The following is a 23,716-nucleotide window of genomic DNA, read 5'->3' on the forward strand; positions in this document are numbered from 1 at the left end:
TACTACTTGCCTTCATTATTGCAATGCTTTTGCCCTTCAATTAGTTCTATGTGCTTTCAGCCTTAACTCCAGTTTAAGGCAGATTTTGTCTGGAAATGTTCTCACAAGAGGTGCTGTAACTGAGTGTACAGCCGCTCCTTTTATATAACTGTTGTAAGACTTGTGTAGCGCTGGCAGGTTAATCCCTTGTTTGTCTTGTCGTAGCCGTTTAAACCGCATAAAGCTTCTATTCACACATGTATCCAGTATAGTGTTACTTATCCTGGGCAGGAGGTCATAGGCCATATCTGCAATCAGCGAAACCTCACACTTCAATTTTTCCAAATCTCAGAAGATTTAGACAATGAACAAAAAGATGCTGCTCAGTTTGCGGCTTGAAGCGATTCCGTAACCCAGCAAGCTCAGAGTCATTTTGATTTACAATCTCCTCTTTGTGCTGGTGGAAATAGCCTTCTACAACAGAACAACAGGAGGTGAAAATGGATCAACTGCTCAGCATGGGAATACAAAGAGTGTTCTAGGAACAGCCTCCGCTTGAAGCTAATCCAAAATGCCAATAGCTGCAGCGTATGTGATTACATTGTGTTAAAAATTGTGCTCCCTTTTCTGTTATGAAAATGGAATTCTTACAGTGGTTCTCAAACTTTTTTACTGGTGACCCTGTTCACACAGCAAGCCTCTGAGTGTGACCCCCCCTAATAAATTTAAAACATTTTTTTATATTTTTAACACCATTATAAATGCTGGAGGCAAAGCAGGGTTTGGGGTGGAGGCTGACAGCTTGCGACCCCCCCCATGTAATAACCTCGCGACCCCCTGAGGGGTCCCAACCCCCAGTTTGAGAACCCCTGAATTATTAGCAAAAGCTAAGGTCTGACTTTTATTGTATTAAGTATTGTTACATAGGTCAAGAGGTACCCCAGGTGTTATGAACAGTCTTTCATTGGGTAGACTGCATGACAAACTGGTCTCTGAGGTCTTGGGAGTAAGTGACTGTGTATATTCATTGAAGATGGTAATTCAGAGAGAAAATGAGTGAATATTAATTTAAATCACTAAGGCTGAAAAGTGTTTTGTGTTCTGGTCTGTAAACGTCCAGACTGAAATCGCACCTAGCATGCACTGTGGGAGTTGCAGTGCACACTGCCTCTGTCATGAAGCACACATGCACCGCAGAGACATGCTGTATTTCCTAGGAATGTGGTGGGATAAGCTGCTGAAAGAGAAAGCTGATCATAAGTTGTGTTCACAGATAGATTAGGGCATCGAATTGGGTATATATTTGGTTCTGCAATGGGGGGAGCATATCTGCAAATATCTGCAAAATCACCTCATTTTCCTCCTCAAAACTTGCCCCTCCTGTGATGGTGCTTACAAAAACAGTTAGGCTGCTGGAGTGCTGAGACCATTGCCTGTCACACTGACTGGCATTGTCTCGTGGTTTTCTTGTGCTCCCTCTTCTGTCTGTCTCCACCTACCAGCTCTTATCTCAGACTTAGATTGTAAACTCTTTGGACGGGAGCTGTCTGTTTGTTAGGTGTTTGCACAGCTCCTAGCACAACAGGGTACTGGTCCAGAACCAGGGATCTTAGATGCTATAATAATAATTAATAAATCCATAATACAATGTAAGTTTTCATTCACCTCCCAGGGGGATCCTGCTCAGAACAGCAACTGGACCTTATGATGTGGATATTGGTTTCCAGTTGTATATTCCATGTCCACAGGATGGTGGAAGGAGCCAGTGCTGGCGAGAGCACCCTGCTGGCTGTATCTTTCCTGGGATTGACACCACTCACATGCCAGCAGCCCAGCGTGGCCAGGACTGCCCCAAGTCTGTGCCCCAGGCAGCTTGTAGTAAAGGATAAAGGATTGCCCAACAGCATTGTCCTGCTAGCACTAGGAGCTATTGTTCTGCTGAGCTTCTTGGGCTTCACTCCCTTTGCGGATGGTGCCTCCTTGTTTCTCTGCTCTCGCTCTCCCTTCTCAGGGAGTCAGGGCAGAGGAGGGAGGAGCGGGGAGAGCTGAGGAGGAACCTTACCTGCCTGCTCTCTCTACAGCCGTGGCGGTGGTAACCCTTGGAGAATGGGAGACCCAGGGGGCAAGGCAGCAATTTATTATTATTAGTGGGAGACACCCAGTAAGAGGGAGACCCAAAACCATGGGGAGTGATGCCTCAGGGAGAGTGTCTCAATGGGGTAACCTCTCCGAGGAACCAAAAGAGGTGCCCTTACAGAACACCGTCAGGAGAACAGGCCCAATCCTCCTCTCCCCAAAGACTCCGGGGAGGGCTGCTGGCCATTCTCCGACACCCCCCGGGGAGAAGGCCACAAGCACACAGCAAGAGGCAGGGGAACCAGGGCCATTTGGCTGTGTGGCGAGAGTCCGGTGACCTGTTTAGTGAAGCATATGAACTTTAGGGTGTTCACCTAAAGCTTGGGCTCCTCCCCTCGTTGTGAGCAGGTGGGTCTGCTCATCTCTCGGCCTCAGTGGGGCAGTGACTTACCTGTTCCTCCTGCAAAGAGCTGCAAGGTTTCTCGCACCTTCCTCTGGAGCAACTGGTGCTGGCCACTGCGGGAGACAGGCTATGCGACTGGATGAACCATGTGGCAATCCCTGCATTGCCCTTTCCCCGGCTGTGGCCCATCCACCATCAATTTACTGCTTATAATTCTTCTCCACATGCTTCACCTCTTCTCTTGCCTGCTGGGTTCACGCCCCTCCTGTGTGCTTCTCCCACTGTAGGTAGATGGCCTGAAGGCCAAGCTGGCAGCCCAGGAAGTAGAGCTGAAGCAGAAGAATGAAGATGCTGACAAGCTGATTCAGGTGGTTGGTGTGGAGACGGAGAAGGTGAGCACGGAGAAAGCCATCGCTGATGAGGAGGAGCAGAAGGTGGCGCTGATAACTCAGGAGGTCAAGCAGAAGCAAAAGGACTGCGAGGAAGACCTGGCTAAAGCCGAACCAGCCCTTGCCGCTGCCCAGGCGGCTCTTAACACACTCAATAAGGTATGGGACAGGCATCAGGGCACTCACAGTATCTCCTGCTGTCTGGGCAAGCACAGTTACAATTGGATTGTAGGAGACGTAGCCCCATAAGGGCCTTGCCTCTGAGGTCAGCCATCACAGCCCACCATGCAAGGGAATCACAGGCAGGCGTACACATGCTGAAGCCCAAGTTCCTTTGCTTCTGTGCTATGTGCTCCTTGTTCTGGGGTTGTTTGGTCCCTGGTGTAACTAAGAGCCATCTCCAGGCTGCTCTCAGTTACACCTGCTTATTGGCCATGGGAAGCAGAGTATAGCTGGAGTTATTCTGTTCTGACCACACACCCCTCTGCGTTTGGCCCACTCCGTTTCGCTCTCCCTGCCCCACCAGGGCTGGGAGTGGAGCTGGCGCACGGCCACTCCACCAGGATCTGGTGGTACCAATTCAGATATTTCTTGGGCAGAGGGGAAATTCTAGTCTCCCCTCCCTGCTACTGGTCCCCACTCATCCACCCCTCCTCCCATAGGGACCCGGGTCTCCGTTGGCAGTGCAGTCTCTCCTTTCTCTTACCCATGCTGCAGGTGCTGCCAGGAATCGAGTTCTCTGAGGACTCCTTGCGCTCTGCCGTACAGTAACAAACTCCCTGAGCACCAGGGCACAAAACCACTCACTGAAATTTGGCCTAGCTGCCCCATATCTATACAGAGGGGTCGCTGGGTTAGATTTCAGTGGCAGTGCAGTCATGCAGCTGGCCCGATGCACTGGACCACTCCCACAGCAGCCGTACTCCTTTAAAGTACTCAGGCCATGGTGCTAAAGCCCTGGGGAGCAGCAGGGGGACAGGGACATTCACACACACCCCAGCATCCCCAATTGGCACCAGTGCCAGGGTCCCCTTAGGAGGGAGGGGTACTCCTCGGGGCTAATATTTCTCTCCTCTCCATGGCCCATCAGCATAATGGAGCCGAATGCAACAAAGAACTGGCCCTGTGTTTGCAGATGTGGAGTGATGTGCATAATGGAGGGAGATGGGGTTAGGGCTGCATATGAATGGGCCAGGCACCAGTAGGGTTACCATATTTCCACAATCAAAAAAGAGGACACTTGGGGGGGGGGGGAAAGCCCCCACCCCCCCGCTTCTTGTCCCTTGACTGCCTCCTGCTGAGAACCCCCCACCCTAACTGCCCCCCCTAGGACCCTACCTGTCCCCTGACTGCCCCGACCCTTATCCACTTGCATGGGTGGCAGGGTTGTAGAAATTTTGGTGGTGCCCAGAACCTACCCCCTCACACCTGCCTAAGGCTCTGGGAGGGGGGTTGGGTGCGGGGAGGTCTGGGGTGCAGGTCCTGGGCTGGGGATTAGGGTGCAGGAGGGGTGCAGGGTGCAGGCTCCGGGCTGGGGCAGGGGGTGGGTGTGCAGGAGGGGGTGAGGGGTGCAGGCTCTGGGATGGAGTTTGGGGGTGGGAGGCGGTGCAAAGGGAGGGGGGAGTTTGAGGGCAGGAGGGGGTGTGTGGGAAGGGGGAGGGGGTTTGGGAGGGAGTTTGGGGATAGGAGGGGATGCAGGGGTGAGGGCTGTGGGTCTGAGGATGAGGGGTTCATGATGCAGGAGGGGGCTCAGGGCTGGGGCAGAGGATTAGGGTGCGGGGGATGAGGGTTGGGGCTGAGGATGAGGGGTTCATGATGCAGGAGGAGGCTCAGGGCTGGGACAGAGGATTAGGGTGCGGGGGGATGAGGGTTGGGGCTGAGGATGAGGGGTTTATGATGCAGGAGGGGGCTCAGGGCTGAGGCAGAGGATTAGGGTGCGGGGGGATGAGGGCTGGGGCTGGGGCTGAGGGGTTTGGGGCGTTGGAGAGGCTCGGGGCTAGGGTGGAAGGGCAGGGTAAGGGCAGCCTGTCTTCCCATTAGTGGATGGGGGACGCTAGGACCCGGGGGCAGCGGACAGCAGTTGCTGCTGGCTCTGGCAGTACAAGCAGGCAAGGGAGAGGCAGGGGAGGGGGAGGTACGGGGGGGACGCACGGAGGGGGGGTGGCAGGTGGAGGCCGGGGACCCATCCAACACTCCCCCGCTCCCTGACTGCCCCCCCGGACTTCCCTTACCATTCTGGCTACACGTGTTTGCAAAACACGCTGCCCGGTGGGGCGGTTTGTGCAGGGCTGGCTCCAGCATTTCTGCCGCCCCAAGCAAAAAAAAAAAAAAGCCGCGATCGGCGGCGGCAGTTCAGCGGCAGGTCCTTCGCTCCTAGAGGGAGTGAGGGACCTGCCGCCCCCGAATTGCCGCACATGCCGCCCCTCTCCCTTGGCCGCCCCAAGCACCTGCTTGTTAAGCTGGTGCCTGGAGCCGGCCTTGGGTTTGTGTGTTACATAGGGCTGCAGACAGAGGGAGGGGGGAGCAGGGTAGGGCTCTGGCTGCTGGAGGCCAATGGGAGCAGCTCAATTGGCCCAGCCGCCCAATCAGCAGCCGCACTCTGCATGGAAGGGAGGGAGGGAGGCAAGGGAGAAAAAACCCCCGGACATTTTAACCTTGTTACCAATTCCTCCCGGACAGCTATTTAGAGACGCAAAAGCCGGACATGTCCAGGGAAATACGGATGGATGGTAACCCTAGGCACCAGGGCCTGAATCTGTCAGGGGTGAGGAGGGCCAGGCATGGTCTTCTTGCTGCAGAGCTTCCAAGGGCTAACTTGTACCTGAGTCATCAGGAGTTCAGCCAGGAGGCAGTGGGCAGGAGCATGGTTGTCAGGAGCAGCGGGGTGCAGAAGAGTGCAGGTACTGCTGGCCAGCTGATTGTACATCAGCAGTTCAGAGGGCTGCTAGCAAAGAAAGGTCTGGCCTGGCAATTGATCATGAGGGAGGGAGGGATGCTATAAGTTTGAGAGGCACCACCTACTGTGTACCTGGAGAATAGCAGCAGAAATCAGCCCCTAGTTACTGCCCTCTGCCACTGAGCGTTTTATACCTTTATTGTTTATATTGTCGTAGCACCTAGGAACACGCAGCATTGTGCCTGCAGAACTCCTGCATGGGAGCTGCCATGCAAATCACTTACCATTGCGGTCAGCAGGTGGGATGGCCTCCACTTTGGCTGACACACCAGAGATTGGGCAACCAACCTCCAGAGCTAAAAGCATAAGCTGCTACAGCCTGCACCATGGCTCTCTAGCTGGGGCTGTAACAGACTCATATCCTCCGTGGATTGTGCACAGAGAGGGACCTGGAACACATCCTCACCTGTAGGACGGAGCACCCTTGGGCACGGTGGTCTTGCTTTCTCCCAAGGCAAGCTGCTTTTGTCACCATTTCTGCCAATCCTTGTCTTGGTTTGCTCCATGACAACTCTCATGGATCAGACTGCTGGCAAGAGATCAGGCCTGATCTTGTTGCAATAGCTGTAACATCTCATTTAATTGAAAAGATGTTATCAGCTCTAGCTGTTCGCTCCCAGGTTATTTCTATGCAAGAGCACAGTCAGCGCAGCAGGAGCTGTAAGACACCTGAAATACAGATTAGATGTGTTTTATAATCCATCTACTTTGTGTGATTTTTCTCCAGTTCACTTAAAACCGAACATTTTAGCTGGAGTTTCAAACTCTTCTTATCCTGGTAACATTTTGCACAAAATTCATAAAACAGCCTTGCCTGGGGGGTAACCGTGGCTGTCTGCTGCCCGTATTTCATTCAACACTGAGTTTAGAGTCACTCCTCTGTGTTACTTCATGTTTGAGCTCACAGACTACACAGTGCAGGAACTGTGACAGCAGGGCTATTCCGTGGCTTCTGCTTGTGTCTCCCATGCCCAGTCAGCACAGTGAAGGATGTCTCCAGATAACTGCCCCGGGGCCGAAGGGATGGGAGCTGTAATTTGTAATCTTCAGAGCTGTGTGCGTCAAACCCCTTTGTGATACTTGTACAATCCGAAATGCAGAGGGTGGTGGCCTCTCCACTCTCTCCAGGAAGAGTTTTCTCTCCCTTAAGCCCCCTTTACAAGGTAACCAGAAAGAGCCCAACACTGAGCAGCCAGAACTGTGTAGGCGAAGCTTTGCATGGCTGATTGCTCCCCGCTCCAGCTCGCAGTGTCAAGCACGTGAGTGCTGAGGATGTGCTGTCTTAACACGCCATGCCTAGCTCCCTGACTGCATTGGTCCAGATGGAGAAGTTGAGACAGAGAGGTTGAGTGTCTTTCCCAAGATCACACAGCAAGTTAGCACTAAAGTCATAGGTGTGACACCCTCCACCCCCTTTAGGATAATTGTACCCTGGTCCACAACCTCAGATCATCTGTGCAGCAGGGTCTGTTGGGGCCCCTGACCCCCTTCCTCTCACAGGAAGGGTTTGCAAGGGCAGAAAAGGGGAAATGGCCCCAAGTGTCCTGTGAGTTGGATCACTCAAGGTGCAGTGAGCATTTGCTGCTTGTGTTCACTCTGCTTGTTTGTACTCTCCCTCCCCCCACCCCACACCCCCAGTGCTGATCTGGACTATTAGACTGTATGCTGTTTGGAACAGGGACTGGCTGTTTACTACCCTGTACAGCCCCTGTCACAATGGGGCCCAGTTCCTTATCTGTCTGTACCACAAGCACCCACAGGGGCAGGAGAAAGGGAAAAAGCAGCGAGGGGAGCACCGTGGACACAGTGTGCTCCTGTTGCAGGCACAGAATGCCCGAGGCAAAGCAACAGCGAAGGTTCGTGGCCCGGTGTGCTTCGCGCCAATAAACACACCAGGTGGAGAAGCAAACAAAGTTTATTTGAGATCTCAAAGCGGTGCTAGGAGACAGGCACGTCTCAAATCCAGCACACTAACAGAAAAAAACTTTCTTCCTTTATACCTTTTGCAGTCAAGCCTCATCCCCCCCCTGCCCCCGCTACCCCTCTCTTCCTCCCCCCCATTCCTCTCTCTCTACCCCTCCCGTCCCTGGTAACAATTACTAAGCAAATAGCAATTACATTTAAGCAGTTAAGTCATTCTTGGCAGCTATAAGCCTAGCTTGTTAGTAACTTCTTTAAACCGTTATCTTGTCCTTTTTTTCTTCAGCCAGAAACATGCAGGCCTCATTATTACCGCTTGCTACCAGTAAGGGGGGTTACCACTGATAGCAGGTTGCTTATACATTCCACTTGCACCTGGCTTTTGAGGTCGATTAGATTTTAAACATGGAAGGAGTTTGGTTCAGGCCTAGTGCAGGAAGGCTTCATTGACACTTGTGATTTTCCACCCTCCTGAGTTACCTAGGGTGATGGTGATGCCTGGTGACGTCAACAACTCCCTCCTTTGAGAATACTCAACAAGCTTTTGGCTGAGTTTCCTCATATTCTGTGGACAAGATATGATTGAGTGCTATGAAGCTGGGGTTCTCAATGAGAGGGTATGCTGGGACTTCTGGGGAACAGGTGGCACAAAGCTTACGGAGGAGCATCTTAAAACAGGCAATCAGGAGGAGGGTGACCAAGCACAGTACCACACCCGTGAGGAAGAGACGCACAAGGCTATTTCCCAATCCTCCTAGGTTGGGCAGCCAACTCCAAAGGGAATCGAAACCTGTGGGTTCCCTTTCCTGGGCCTTCCACTGCTCAAAAGCCTGTTCGGCTGACAGGACGTGCTTGTTAATGTCCTGTGAGTTTTCCGGAACATAAGTACAACATTCACTTCCAATAAGGGCACACACCCCGCCCTGGGAGGCTAAAACATAATCTAAGGCCTGTCTATTTTGCAGGGACAGCAACCGGAGCTGGTAAAGCTCTGAGTTAAGGCTTTTCTCTATGGCCAAGGTTTCATTGGCGAACTTGGTGAGAAACACAGAGAGCCTGTGATAAAATTGGGTTAGCCGTCCTACCCCATAGGATGGGAGGAGGATCATACCCAACCTGTCTCCTTCTGTAATGGGCGCTGGGGTGGCATACAAAGATCTACGCTGTCTGGGGCGGCCAGGGGGCAGTTTAGGGAGAACACGAAGGGGAGGGGCAAGATAGCCTACATAGCAGCTTCCATACCACCGATGCGGTAGCCACTTATAGGCAGAAATTCCGCAAATATAAAAGGAGTGGCCATTTCCTACCAAGCCATTATAACCGCGGCGCCATCTATTTGTTTCTTTGTCATTAAACGTTGCTAGCCGGGCGATAGAGTCGGATTTGCCATTAACATAGACAGGGACAGAAGCATCACTGTCAGGGGATACATAATACTGACAGGTGCTATTTCCAGCGGACCAGGTGTGATTGCTGGACTTAAACTGTCGATAGCACACCAACCCGGGGGCCACTGACCGCAGCCTAATAGGGGAAGGGATCTGCGTTGAGTTGGCCCGCGGCTCCCAAGGGTTGTCCCTATGGCAAAGAGTACCACTGTGGCAGACCCTGGACCTGAACTCATGCTGGGCAGGTGACCCTAGGGCCTGACAATTACAATTCCCCAAATACCCACAAAATAACAATTACCAATAGTAGGCAGATTAAAAGCAAAAGGGACCAGGCCACCAGGTTAGGCCGGCCCTGTGAAAACAAACACAACCAACGCTCAGAGTTCTCGCGGGGAGTGCGCTGTGACTATCCAAAGAGATCACAGGGCATTCCCTGCAGGCCTTATTGTCTTTTGAATAACAGCTTAAGTCCCAGGTCGTCGCTGGCAGTCTTCTTTGCAGGCTGGACGGTCCACCGTTCAGGAGCAGGCACTGCTTTCAGGCGAGAGTGATGAATCCAGTTCTTGTGTCCTTCGACCTTTGCTGCTGTATGGGAGACCAGCAGGACGGTGTGGGGTCCCTTCCACTTCTCTTGGAGAGGCTCGTCCTTCCAGGTCCGAACGAGTACGGAGTCACCTGGCTGCAAGGAGTGGATCGGGGCATCCAGCGGGAGAGGCTGCAAATCTTTGGTGTACCTGTGGAGAGAACAAAGAACAGCAGACAGAGAGCACATGTACTGAGATAAGAAACCACAGCCTACCTCCCACTCCCCTGCCAGAACCGGTGTACCGTTCATAGGCCATGCCCTTCCAAACATAATCTCGAAGGGACTGAGCCCTAACCTGCCCTTTGGGAGAGCGCGAATGCGGAGCAAAACAAGGGGTAGAGCATCAGGCCACTTAAGGGAAGCCTCTTGGCAGACCTTTGAGAGGTGCCGCTTAAGTGTCTGATTTGTGCGTTTCACTACCCCACTGGCCTGCGGTCGCCATGGAGTGTGGAGCTTCCAGGGGATTTGCAGGGCATCCGATATCTTCTGAACAACTTGGGATGTGAAGTGTGTTCCATTATCAGATTCCATCCACTGGGGGAGTCCGAAGCGAGGAATGATTTCCTTGACAAATTTAAGAGCCACCGTTTTGGCAGTGTTGTTACGACATGGGAAGGCTTCAGGCCATCCGCTGAATCGATCCACTAAGACGAGAAGGTATCTGAATCCTTGGGTCCGGGGGAACTCAGTAAAATCTATTTGCCAAACTAGTCCTGGGCCTGGGGTAGGTTCCAGAGTGGCTGGTGGCACTGACACTCCTGGTCGAGGGTTGTTCTTTTGGCAGACTAGACATTCAGCCTGCACCTGGGAGGCCAGAGGCCTAAGTCCAGAGGTTAGAAAGTATTTATTTATAAGCTGGGAAAGAGCCTCTCTTCCCGCGTGGGTAGACTGATGTAGTTTCTGTAGTACCGGCCGTATTAGATTCCTTGGTAGGAGGATTTTTCCTTCCGTGGAGTGGAGCCATCCCTCCTTTTCCCGGAGCCTAAGTGTGTTGGCTAGGTTCCTCTCTTCGTGAGAGTACTGAGGGGTCGGGAGCTCCCCCACTGATGGGATGAGGGCATGCATATGGGCATTTTCAGCTTCCTGTGGTTCCAGGGCAGCAGCTCGCTTGGCCTCTCTGTCCGCCCTGGCATTACCCTTAGCCACATCTTGATCTTCTCTTTGATGAGCCTTGCAGTGCATCACTGCTACTTCTGAGGGGAGCTGTACCGCTTCCAAAAGCCGGAGAATTTGAGGCCCATGTTTAACCGGAGAACCTTGGGCTGTCAACATTCCTCTTTCCTTCCACAGACCGGCCTGGGCGTGTAATATTCCAAGGGCATATCTGGAATCAGTAAAAATGTTAACTCTTTTTCCTTTTGACAGTTCAAGTGCACGGGTTAAGGCTACCAATTCAGCCAGCTGAGCTGATGTCCCAGCAGGCAAACCCTCTGCTTCCACAGTCTTATGGAGAGATACAATAGCATAGCCTGCCCTCCTCTGTCCGTTTACAACTGTACTGCTGCCGTCAGTGTACCACTCATCATCAGCATTAGGGAGGGGTTGATCTTTTAAGTCTGGGCGGCTAGAATACTGAACATCTATGATTTCCAGACAGTCATGTTCCTGCTTTTCTGTCTCCGGTAACAGGGTGGCTGGGTTAAGGGAGGGACAGGTCTGTAGGGTAACTTCAGGATTTTCTAACAGTTTTGCTTGATACCGAGCAACCCGTGCCTGTGTAAGCCTGAGACCACCCTTAGTATCCAGCAGGGCTTGAACCATATGGGGAGTATACACTTGCACAATTCCCCCCAGTGTCAATTTCTCAGCTTCCCCAAGCACTAGTGCAGTTGCTGCGACCGCCCTCAAACAGGCTGGCCATCCCTTTGAAACTTGATCCAGTTGTTTAGAAAAGTATGCCACAGGACGCTTCCAGGCACCTAATAGCTGGGTAAGCACTCCCAGGGCCACCCCTCTCCGTTCATGCACATACAGTTGGAATGGCTTAACTAGGTCCGGCAGGCCTAGAGCTGGAGCTTCCATCAGTTTCCTTTTTAAGATTTTAAATGCCCTGTCCGCTTCTGGGGACCAGTGAAAGGGGTCATGATCCGCTCCCTTAACGCATTCATACAAGGGTTTAGCCCACAGTCCAAACTCTGGGATCCATATTCTACAGAAGCCTGCCATGCCCAGAAACGCCCTAAGTTGTTTACGATTGCTTGGAATAGGAATTTGACAGATAGCTTCCTTTCTTTCACTTGAAAGCTGACGTTCCCCCTGCCTGATGTAAAATCCTAAATACCGTACTTCTGGGAGAGCAATCTGAGCCTTACTCTGTGCTACTCGATATCCTCTGAGTCCAACAAAGTTCAGGAGACTCACAGTGGCTTTAAGACAAGGGATTAGACCCACAGCAGCAATCAACAAGTCATCCACATATTGCAGGAGGAGGACTTTGTCCTCATTGTCCCACTCCTCCAAGTCTCTGGCCAAAGCCTGGCCGAACAAAGTGGGGGAATTTTTAAATCCCTGGGCCAGCACAGTCCAGCAAAGCTGCTTTTTAACCCTTCTGTTGTCCTCCCACTCAAAGGAGAAAATCTCCTGAGATTGGGTGTCGACCGGGATCGTGAAGAAGGCATCCTTCAAAGGCTGAGATAAACTTGCTTGGGTTCGTAGAGAATTCCCCTGCCTGTGCCTTAAAAGCAGCCAGATGGACGAATATACAGACACTATCTGTGCTGGCCGTTCCTGTGTTCCTGGCCGGGCTACCACACTCTCAGTAATCAACGGATACAATCCCACGGGGGGGGGGGTACTCTCTAAAGCCTGTGGGGGTGGAGGAGCCGAAGGGGACACCGACTCTGCCATCACAACCGGAGGAGGGTTCTGGGGACTAACAGTAGTTACTACCGAACCTGTCGGAGTCAAATTACACCTTTGCAAAAGATCTGACCTATCTCTTAACAACATAAACAACTGTACATACATATGTTCATTCCATTTACCCGTACGCTGACAAAACAAAAGCAATTGAAGGATCGTATTATAATTAAGTGATCCCTCCGGTGGCCACCTTTCCTGGTCCTCTAGCTGATATTGAGGCCAGTCTACTGTACAGAACCTTTTCAGTTTACTTTTAATCAACGGATCCGATCCAAACACTTTCCAGTTCACCAGAATGCATTCCAAGGGTGTACACCTTACCCTGCCTGCCGTACTCTGTCCCTGCCCCATATTAGGGAGACTCTGGGCGTCCCCAAGTCAAAACAGGTAGACACTGGGCGTCCCCAGGTCAAGACAGATAAAGTCCCCACTGGACTGTTCCTACCTTATCCACAGGACCGGTTCTGCACCGTCGCCCTATCGACGGTCCGTCGCCCTATCGACGGGACCGGTTCCCCACCGTCGCCCGCGGCCACAGCTGCTTCTCCACTACTCAAGCGCGTTGCACCGTTGTGCCCTCCGGGGTCGACCAAACCACGTCTCTGCCGAGGCCCCCCGATGAAGTCACCGGTGAGCGCTCTGGGCGTCGGTCGTCGTCGTAATCCGTCGGCCACCAGGAGGGATCCGGGCAAGGCTAAATTTCAGCCTCGAGCCCACCCAGGGACGCCAAAACTGTTGCAGGCACAGAATGCCCGAGGCAAAGCAACAGCGAAGGTTCGTGGCCCGGTGTGCTTCGCGCCAATAAACACACCAGGTGGAGAAGCAAACAAAGTTTATTTGAGATCTCAAAGCGGTGCTAGGAGACAGGCACGTCTCAAATCCAGCACACTAACAGAAAAAAACTTTCTTCCTTTATACCTTTTGCAGTCAAGCCTCATCCCCCCCCTGCCCCCGCTACCCCTCTCTTCCTCCCCCCCATTCCTCTCTCTCTACCCCTCCCGTCCCTGGTAACAATTACTAAGCAAATAGCAATTACATTTAAGCAGTTAAGTCATTCTTGGCAGCTATAAGCCTAGCTTGTTAGTAACTTCTTTAAACCGTTATCTTGTCCTTTTTTTCTTCAGCCAGAAACATGCAGGCCTCATTATTACCGCTTGCTACCAGTAAGGGGGGTTACCACTGATAGCAGGTTGCTTATACATTCCACTTGCACCTGGCTTTTGAGGTCGATTAGATTTTAAACATGGAAGGAGTTTGGTTCAGGCCTAGTGCAGGAAGGCTTCATTGACACTTGTGATTTTCCACCCTCCTGAGTTACCTAGGGTGATGGTGATGCCTGGTGACGTCAACACTCCCAGCTCCTGTCTTCATCCTGTCTATTGCAGTAATGCTGAGGGGCCATCTGAGAACTGGGCCTTTGTAACTGTTCTCTGTTACAAAGGCCCACCCTCATCCCTCAGCAGGCATCTCCTTCATCAGGAAGGTTCCCAAGGCGGGCGGGAGGGGGATCCCAAAGTGGATTTTTTTGAGGTAAGGGGTTTCTTCCTTCACCACTCCTTGTCCCTTCCCCCTTACTGCCTGCTAGCCCCAAATGTCTAAGACTGGGGAGAGATCAGGATCTGGAATGGAGAATTGGTCACCTGCTGAATCCATTCTGGGACTGATCTCTGCCACCTCCACCCCTCCTGAGCCGAGTGCTGCAGGTCTCTTTGTCGGCCTTACTGAGTCCGGTAAAGTCATCACAGCTCAGTGCAGTGTCTGTTCATATTTAATCTGCTCCTAAGAATTTATTGTTCAACAAAGCTTTGGAAGTCGTCTTCCGGAGCCAGACACTGCAAGGCAACGCGCACTCCTGCTAAGCACCCTCGACATCACTGGGAAGGGAGGGCACTCAGCACCTATCAGGAGGCACTCAGCATCTTGCAGGATCAAGCCTCTGGTGCATAGGTAGAAGAGAAGTGTCCAGAGTCCATTGCACAGGTCAGAATTGTCTCCATATCTGCAGAACAAGAGGCACATCCCAAATGTCTTAGTTTAGGGACACCGACAAGAAAGTCCTAATGGCACAAATTTTCCAGGTGATTGCCATTCAGTAGAGCCATAGCATCATTTTTGGCATGTCTGCTTTGGTTCTTGGGCCTGGAAACAAACAACAACACAGGGAAAATATTTACCCCTTCATCAATTTTGATTTCCTGTTGACACTGTAGAGTAACTCATTAGAGAAGGCTTGGAGTTTCTAGAGACCTGTGAGACACTGTTTCCAGTGTGCCAGAAGGCATGTCCTTCTTTCACCTGTGCTCCAAGTTGCCTCTGAGAGCTTGATCTGTCTGCTGACATGAATGATCAGCTCTCCTGACATGTTCATAGCAGCCAGTAATATAAATGTATTTATATTCTACTGTTAAATGCAGCAGTAATGGATGAAGCCATAAGTAACACTGTCAAATAGAAGGCAATAAGAAATATAGATGGTCTGATAGTGAGAGGCTAATAGTAATTGTTAGGATACATTTCCTTTCCCTTTCTGGCCAGATGCCCCTGGCTCATTTTCAGTCAGCAAATAGCTACAGAAGAACTATCCCCGTCTGCGCAATGCCTGTGCCTTGCTGTACGCGGACAGTGCCGTACAGCACAGGGGATGAGTTCAGGAAGGCCAAGCTACAGATGAAGCCTCCCCATTAACCCCCAGCAAAGGATGTGTGACATCACCCAGCCTATAACTGGCACCTCTTTCTGGGAAGAGCTCCACAATAGAGCCGATCCCCACAGAACAGCCCAATTATTCCAGAGGCACATTCCAGCCTCTTCTATTACTCTGAGGGAAAAGTGAGCTCAGGTGGCCAACGGGTGGGATTCCCTGTTCACTGGATGATGGGCATCAGGTGCATTACAGCATCTTCCTGGAAAGAGGCACCTGCCCCATGCTGTATGGTGTCACATGTCCTTTACTGGGAACTGGTAGGGAGACACCATCAGTACCTTTGCATAAGCCATGAGTCCCACTCTCCTGGCAGGACAGGGAGCTCAGTAAAGTATGTGGCAGCTGGAGAAGTGGGAGAGTTAGAAACCTTTAGGGAAGATCAGAATTGAGGATATTTGTGTAGCAACTGCCTCCATCGATTTTGGGGGCTTTCTTAGTGTGGACATGCTGTTACAATGGAAGACCAACAAATTAAGAAATGTATTTAGCAAGGAACCCCCCTGCATGGCTGGTGATCATGTGGCTGCCAAAAGCATCAGTGATGCGATAAGATCACCAGTGATGGACAGAAATGGACTATCCAGTCAAACCCACCTGACAGCCCTAGCTAGAGACCAATGTGGGTGGTGCTCATCAGGCAAGGAGGCTGTCCCTTTGGGATTTGCCATGATGATGATGATGACTTTCTAGGATCATGGGGAACTCACAGACAAAAATGGGAAGACAATTAAGGTGGTAACAGGCTTGTTAACCTCTACAGTGTAACAACATTACAGCCTATATTATTCCCTAGTAACTCAGGTTTCAGAGTAGCAGCCATGTTGGTTTGTATCCACAAAAAGAACAAGAGTACTTTTGGCACCTTAGAGACTAACAAATTTATTTGAGCCTAAGCTTTCGTGGGCTACAGTCCACTTCATCGGATGCATGTAGTGGAAACTACATACATGTGTAACTCAGTGTCCGTGGCTCACTCCCCACAGCTGCGGGATGCACGTCCCCGGTGACGGGAAAGTTCTGCGGCTGAACATGATTGCATGTGCTCTCACATCCTCTCATTTCTACTCCAGCTGTGGAATATTTTCACTTATTTAGAGTTAAAAAACCTGAATCCTATGTGTTTGTGGTCTCGAAACTGATGTCTTTGTTCCTAACAAGCGAATAAACGAAAGCATTTGACTTCAGAAGGACTTTGCTAAAAAAGGGATCATTCAACTCTCATGAATGTGGAAGTGTTGTTAGGAGGGTTTCTTCCAGGGATCAAATTGACTGGGCAGGGGGTTGGGGGAATAAATTCCATTTGAAATATGATCTATGGGCTGGGGTATAAGTGTACACCCCTCAGTCCGCAGAGCATCTCTCATTGTTGCCAGAGGTTGTTTCTCCCAAAGATCAAAGACAGCATATGGTCTTTATCTATGTATGTTAGGGTTTTTTACTACTGCCTATGACCACTGTATCTGAATTGTGTCCAGGTAAACTAAATTGGCTTTAGCAAAGTCCCTAGCAGAATTATGCCATCATTAATTCATAAAGAGAGTTTTAACCAGATGATACCAACGTGAATATAATAATAATAATGAATAATTAATAAATTATAAATAATGATTAATTGTATTTTGTGGTATCATTCACTATTTGACAAGTACTTCCCAAATACATAACGTTGTATATAACAATTATACATTTTACCCTTGAGTTTATAAATCATGCTCATCGACCTGAATATAGTCCATAAATGTCTTCCATATATTATCAAATAAGAACTCTGTATGTCTGTGTATTCCCCTCTCATAGGGTGCCACTTAAGTCAAGCTAGATTTCCCTTCCTGTTGTGTTATCAAAGAATTATCATTCCAGAGCTTAAAATAATCCCCTTTGTTGCCACTGAACTAATTTCTAACCATGCTGTTTTCTTCAAGGGACCGACCAGCTCTGAGAGCATTTAGTGTACATGCTACCAAAAGGATTTAACTCTTTCTGTAATTTTAGTATTTTAAGCTTTTCTTTTGGTCCCTGTTAAGTGATGAGATGAATTTACAACAATTGACTCGTGCCCGGTCATATATAGGCACTAAGCAAGGTGCTTTCCCTTGTCCCTGCTGCTTTTTTGCACTTGCACTTTTGCCATTGGCAGTGTCTATTACAAACAGATAGATTTTTAAGGTATTGAGTTGATGGGTGGTTCTGGGGGCAAAACCCACATTATTGTGGATTATACAGGCAGTGTCTTACTATTAGCGAATTATCAAGCTAAAACTATTCCCACCTCTCCGAAGAACGTGGAGGTTTTTGCAGTAGTGTCTGTTTATAACTAAATCACTCCAAGCCAGACATGTCATAGAGTCTGAAGCTCAGCAGTGGCCTGTCTCTATATGGAGGAGGTCTCACTGAGCACCCCCACAGGCACCATTGGGGCAGCCTCTGTCTGTGGAGCTCCTTGCTGGCAGAGAGTAGCTGGTACGAAGGCTGTCTTTGTCTAGAAGGAAATGGCATTCATGCCCTTCGCCAAGGGGCTACACCCACGCATACAGCAAACACCTAGCTGTCGTCACATCCTACCATGGTCTTATGTGTAATCTCATAATGGCCGATTGCAGCAATGACAGGGGCTGCTGAAAGGACAGTGTTGGTCTTATTGCAGCCTATGCAGTAACTACCCCCTGCTTCTAGACTGCCGCAAACGCCAACAAAATGGTGATTTCAGAACATGGGTGGCCAAAGTGCCATCCATGCACCAAATGTCACTCGGGGGCTTGTGCCGTGCAGTCCATAGCAGCAGCCACTGTGAGTCTATGAGCCACCTTTAGTTCTGGGAAAGGCCTGTAGGTCTCACCATACAATCCCATCTTGATTTGAGTAGAGAAGCACATGGATCAAAATGGAGTGTACATGCTGGGAGCTGCAGTCTGTGCAGACAGTCTGCTCCATTGTGTACAGATTTGTGGTGATCCTGGCTGGTAGCTAACATTTGGGCCCCTCTGGTGCATAGGAAAATGGTACATCTGGAAATCGGCATATTCAGGGTCTCAGTGTAAAGATAGGTACAGCTCTAGCTGGAGCAGCCTTGCTAGAGGGGTTTTCCTCCTTCACTGATTCATGGCTGTTGGGAGTGCAGAAAAACAACTGTATCTAATTCTCGTCAACCCCACAGCATGGCTCTCTCCTGCTGCTATGCCTGTCATACTGTTGCAAATGACAGAATGCAGCTGTGGGTGCCAATTTAGGAGCTGGTTTGTTGAATCTGAGCGAAGTGCTTCTCAATGGGAAGCCCATCTCTCAGCCTCTTTGTATCTCCCACATGTGCCTCTGTCTCCAGTTCACATACAAAGTGAATTTCCTCCACGGCTTTTAGATGTCTTTGCAGTTGGAGTGTATAAACCGAGAAAACGTACAAATAAGCTAGCAGAGCAGGCAACTCTGCTGTAGAGCACAGCTCATTCTGTCAGGGATTCCATGTTTGGTGGGTGTCAGCACAAAGCCTGTGTTTTCTCTCTGCTAGATATGACAGATCCTTGGCAGAATAGCTAATTACGCCTAACTCCAGGCCCTGCTGAGTACGTGCCTCCCCCATGGTGTCTGTACTGTGACAAGCAGCAACTCTGTACAGAATGATCCCTTGTACACCAGCAGCACAGAGTGGTTGTGCAGTGATCGTTTCAGACTCAAACTTTCAATGCCATCAAATGGATGTGGGCTCCCAGTTCCCATCAGAATTAGGCGACTTTGGAAATCTTATTGTCAGTTTTTCTCTGTATCTGAATGGGTCGGATCTTTCAGATCAAGGAGAACCAACATCACCCCCACACCCCCCAGTGCTCTTACAAAACCAGGACCTTTTCTGAGCTTCAAACGAGCTGAGTTGAGCATTTTTTTTAGTTATGGTGCCCCTCCCCCCTTACAATTTACAGTATTCTAACTCCAAGCATTCGAAAATGATGAGTCAGGAGCCTACCATTCATAATTATTCATAATAATTAGTTAATAATCAAGTAATAATTTTTAAATAATATTTTTGGATTCTTACTATTTGCCTTCTGCTTTCTGAGCTGTTAGGTCACACTTGCTTCACATTCCCAAGCTTTCCTCTGCACCCAAAATGGCTACAAGCTAACCTTAAAAAGAGGGAGCTGAAGTCTGGCAGGGCAGCTCAGCCCATAGAGGAGAGTGGGGACAGGAGGTACCGGAAATACAGCTTTGATGAGGTACCACAGTGCCACTTCCAAATCGAAACATTTTTCAACCTAGGGACTGCCATTTCCCTATTTTTTTTCTATTTCTGACTAGGAATTGATATTAGCAAGATAAACAGAATTCAACACTGTTAATATAACACTGAAAGAAAGTTAGTGAGTTTCAGTCGGCTAGCAGTCCCATTGATCTGCATTCTGAACTAAAAGTTGTTTTTGAAGCCCATCTCTAGATGAAGATACTTGGCTAATTTCATGAAGCTTTTTGTTGTCATTTGCGTACTGGATGAATCTGCAATAATTGTGCATTTTTAATGGCCTGAGAATTGGTTGAAATGCTGAAGGGACACGACTGATGCACATACAACAAACCAGTGGAGGCTGTGGTGCCACTAGGGGGTTTCATTGCTTTACATTGGATGAGTCATAATATTTAAAATTCAGAGTGCTGCTTCAGGCTTCAAAGCTACTCCCTCAGATTGATAACTCGGGAGCCTGACTCCATTAGTGGCTAAGTAAAAAGAAAACCCATTCATTTTCATCTAACAACCTTGTTTTCCCTTTTCAGAACAATCTGACAGAACTGAAGTCATTTGGATCGCCGCCTTCTGCTGTCAGCAATGTCACTGCTGCTGTGATGGTGCTCATGGCTCCAGGTGGAAAGGTTCCCAAGGACAGGAGCTGGAAAGCAGCTAAGGTTTCCATGGCCAGAGTAGATGGTTTCCTGGACTCCTTAATCCACTTTGATAAGGAGAATATCCACGAGAACTGTCTCAAAGCTATTCAGCCATACTTACAGGATCCAGAATTTAACCCCGAGTTTGTGACCTCCAAGTCCTATGCAGCTGCTGGTCTCTGTTCTTGGGTCATAAATATTGTGAGGTTCTACGAGGTGTACTGTGATGTGGAGCCCAAGCGGCAGGCTCTGAACAAAGCCAATGCAGAACTGGCTGCTGCTCAGGAGAAGCTGGCTAACATCAAAGCCAAAATTGCTGTAAGTTTAAGACACATGACACATGCATGCACTTCACTGGGAGCTGCCACTGCTCAGTGGGAAACCCTCAGCATCTGGAAGGGCTTTTTTATGGTACCATGTATTTTTGAAAGTGTGGATTCGAGGATTGGGCAGATTGTTGTCCTTTATCTGGTCTTGCTAGACTTTTGGAGACTTCCCTGCTTTCTAGAGAAGTGCGCCTAGCTCTGTTTCAAATTTGCTTCTTCCTTAATAGAAAGGCTCAGTATTCACCTCTCATTATTCCCACCTAAACTGTTAGAATTATTATCAAGCATGAGTTTGGGATGCCCTTTTATCACACACCATGCCACATATGTGCTATATGTACCATATATGTTACAGAAAACAAAAACTGGAGAAAGTTTTAGAGAGTTTTTTAAAAAAATGTACTAGGACTGTTTTTCTTCTCTTGTCTCCAATACGCCTTCTGTGCACTTGTTAAATTTTGCAGGAAGTCAGCTCCACTTTAGTAAGACTCAAAAGAACTGTCAAAGCAGGGCTTCTAACTGGCATATCTTATACTGCACCTCCATTTAAACTTTTGTCACTCATTAAAAATCCAGGAAAATCCCAGAGCAAAAAAATTTGTTAAGAGAGATGGTTAAAAATATGTTTCAATAGAGAGCAGCTCCCACCCCACTTCTTCCTCAGAATTATCCTTCCATTCCAAAAATTCCATACACTTTAAAATTCGTTATAATTGAAAAGTCTGGAAGTGGGCCTAGAAGGTAAAGTATACAGCCAGTTCCCTGGCTGCTATAACCCTGCATCACTCATTATCACCCCATCCAGCCTACACCATACAACACAAATCTGCAAATTTCAAAAGAACATATTCCTGGGCAATTATGGAATCCTGTTTCTTGTTCAAAAGATGTATCTTCAATATGCTATAATACTACACCATAATTCATTACAATAAAGCTGTGTGCGCTAGTTGCTACGTCCAATAGTTAATTGAGATAAAAATACAAACTTGCAAGGTGTACCAACCCACAGTCCCTTGTAATGGAGACACCTCATAACACCAAACAGAAAAATAATTCTAGTTTAATTAATAAAAATATTTTTGTTTCATCAAAACATCACACTGTTAGAAAACATAATACTCTAACATTACTTAATGCATCCAGGGGATTAGTACCTTTGAAATCCTTGCTACCCATTCAGTTCAAAGTATATACAATCTAGAGCCATCTCCAATAATTCCACTGCCTGCAGATCAAAACAAGGAGCACCCTTAAGACTGAATAGGTGCTACTAAGTGATGTAGGATTATATGGCACTGGAGAACTGTTTGGATCCCTTCACTGTTATTTTAATTACACTTTTTCATGTTTGAGTTTTTTTAAAGATGTAAGATTTTTGCAGAGAAAGTGCATCTGTGTTGGGGTATTAGTAATACTCCATTGAAACATGCTTTCAACCTTAACTTTTTAAATTACTTTTTATTTGCATATGTACAGTGCTGTGCTATTAAATGTGTAGTATAGTAGTATATACATATACAATCGTGTTGATATATGAATGTTGATATTTTACTAGACTTTCAACTGGCATAAATTGGCGTAGCTCCATAGATTTAAGTAGAATTATGCCTGCTGAGAATCTGGCCTCAAAACTGTAACACAGGGCTAACATTTTCAAGTGTAGCTGCCTAGTGGTATGGTACTTAAATCCATATTTTGGTGGTAAATGAAAGTGACTTGATTTTCAAAAGTACAGAGCACATGTATCTCCCATGTGCTGCAGTGCTCAGAATTTCTGGAAAAAAAACATGATGCATATTCACACACACACACACACACACACACACACACACACACACACACACACACACACACGTATATGTATGTGTGTGTGTGTGTATATATATATATATATATATATATATGTGTGATTATAAAACATTTAATAGTGTAGCATATATGTGTGTGTATTTATACAGAGATATACACACATAAATATGAAAATCTAATATATACATATATATATATATACTCTAACAATATTTTAGTTATATGACTTAATGCCAAGCTGGTTTGAAAGAGACTGTATTTTATATTGGGCACTGGCAACTGAGAGCATAGTTACAGAGGCCACTACAATAATCCCTATTCCATGTTTATTTCTAGTGCATTGTTCAAACAGTGTTAAAATGATTTAAAGGCATTTAGCCTTAAGATGTTTGTGCTGGTGCAGATAAAATCAATTATTAACTCTGGTTCTCTTATCTCAGAAGTGAAATGTTTCAAGAACTTTGGGAACAGTTAGAGTTTGTCTTAGAGCAAAGTGTGACCAAATCTGTCCATGCGATGAGTCCTCCTCAGCTAGCAGCATGGCTGCAATGAGGCCCTGCAGACTTTGGTTCCCTCTGTTCTTTTTCCAAAATGTTGGCTCTCCTTGGATGTGGCCCAAGTGTAGAAACAGCCCAGCTGGACCTGAGTGTGTATTGGCCCCATTCTCCAGTACCGCAGGGAGGGTTGGCACCCTACTCTGGAATGGAAAGTCCTCAGGCACTCACAGGAAGGACCTCCCTTGGTAGGAGAAGGGTAATTGTAGCACTGGTCACTCTCTCTCACTCACTCTCCAAAAAGTGGTCACTCTCACTCCTGGCTGCCAGATCACAGAATCATAGAAGATTAGAGTTGGAAGAGACCTCAGGAAGTCATCTAGTCCAGATGGTTTATACTCCCTTATGTCCGACTGACATCCAGCATTTAGAATGGTCCCCTGGGGCTGTGAACAACAAGCATAACTTAGAGCAGCCTTCAGGAGCAGGCCAGCACTAGGATGCACACATCTGAAAAATGCAAAGGTTGCTAAAAGTCACTTTTGCGCTTCTTCCTCCTGAGCTGCACTAATTGCTGCTTGGCCAGAGCTCTGGACCCCGGCCACCATCTTTAGTCAGCCTGTGATCCCCTCCCTTAGTCCAAAATCAAGTCAGAGCAGTGCCAAGATAAACAGCCTTTGCACTGTTTGTCCATAGTCCTTTGCAAATTATGTGGCCTATCATGTAAACAGAGTTCCCTAGCATGCTGCTCCTCCCATGCCCTCTCACGCTGTTTTGCAAGGGCCTGATCCAATGCCCCTGGAAATCAATGGAAGGACCCCAACTTGACTTCAGTGGACATTGGGTTGGATCTAGGGTTGCCAACTCTGACTGAAGCTATTCGGGGACGGTATTTTTACAACATGACATAATGTCATTTTCTTAAAATATCCTATTAAAATCTCCCAGATTG

General features: G+C 48.4%; 1 protein-coding gene across 1 annotated transcript in view; it reads left to right on the forward strand.

Annotated features, from left to right (window-relative positions):
* Positions 1-23,716, forward strand: part of DNAH9 (dynein axonemal heavy chain 9) — a 420,192-nt gene that overhangs the window by 209,491 nt on the left and 186,985 nt on the right. The window contains exons 49-50 of the mRNA XM_065415313.1: positions 2,746-3,006; positions 20,025-20,450. Of these exons, the coding sequence (XP_065271385.1) occupies positions 2,746-3,006; positions 20,025-20,450 (687 nt within the window). The remainder of the gene's footprint in view (positions 1-2,745; positions 3,007-20,024; positions 20,451-23,716) is intronic.

This window comes from Emys orbicularis, chromosome 13 (assembly GCF_028017835.1).
Source record: "Emys orbicularis isolate rEmyOrb1 chromosome 13, rEmyOrb1.hap1, whole genome shotgun sequence".
NCBI lineage: Eukaryota > Metazoa > Chordata > Testudines > Emydidae > Emys > Emys orbicularis.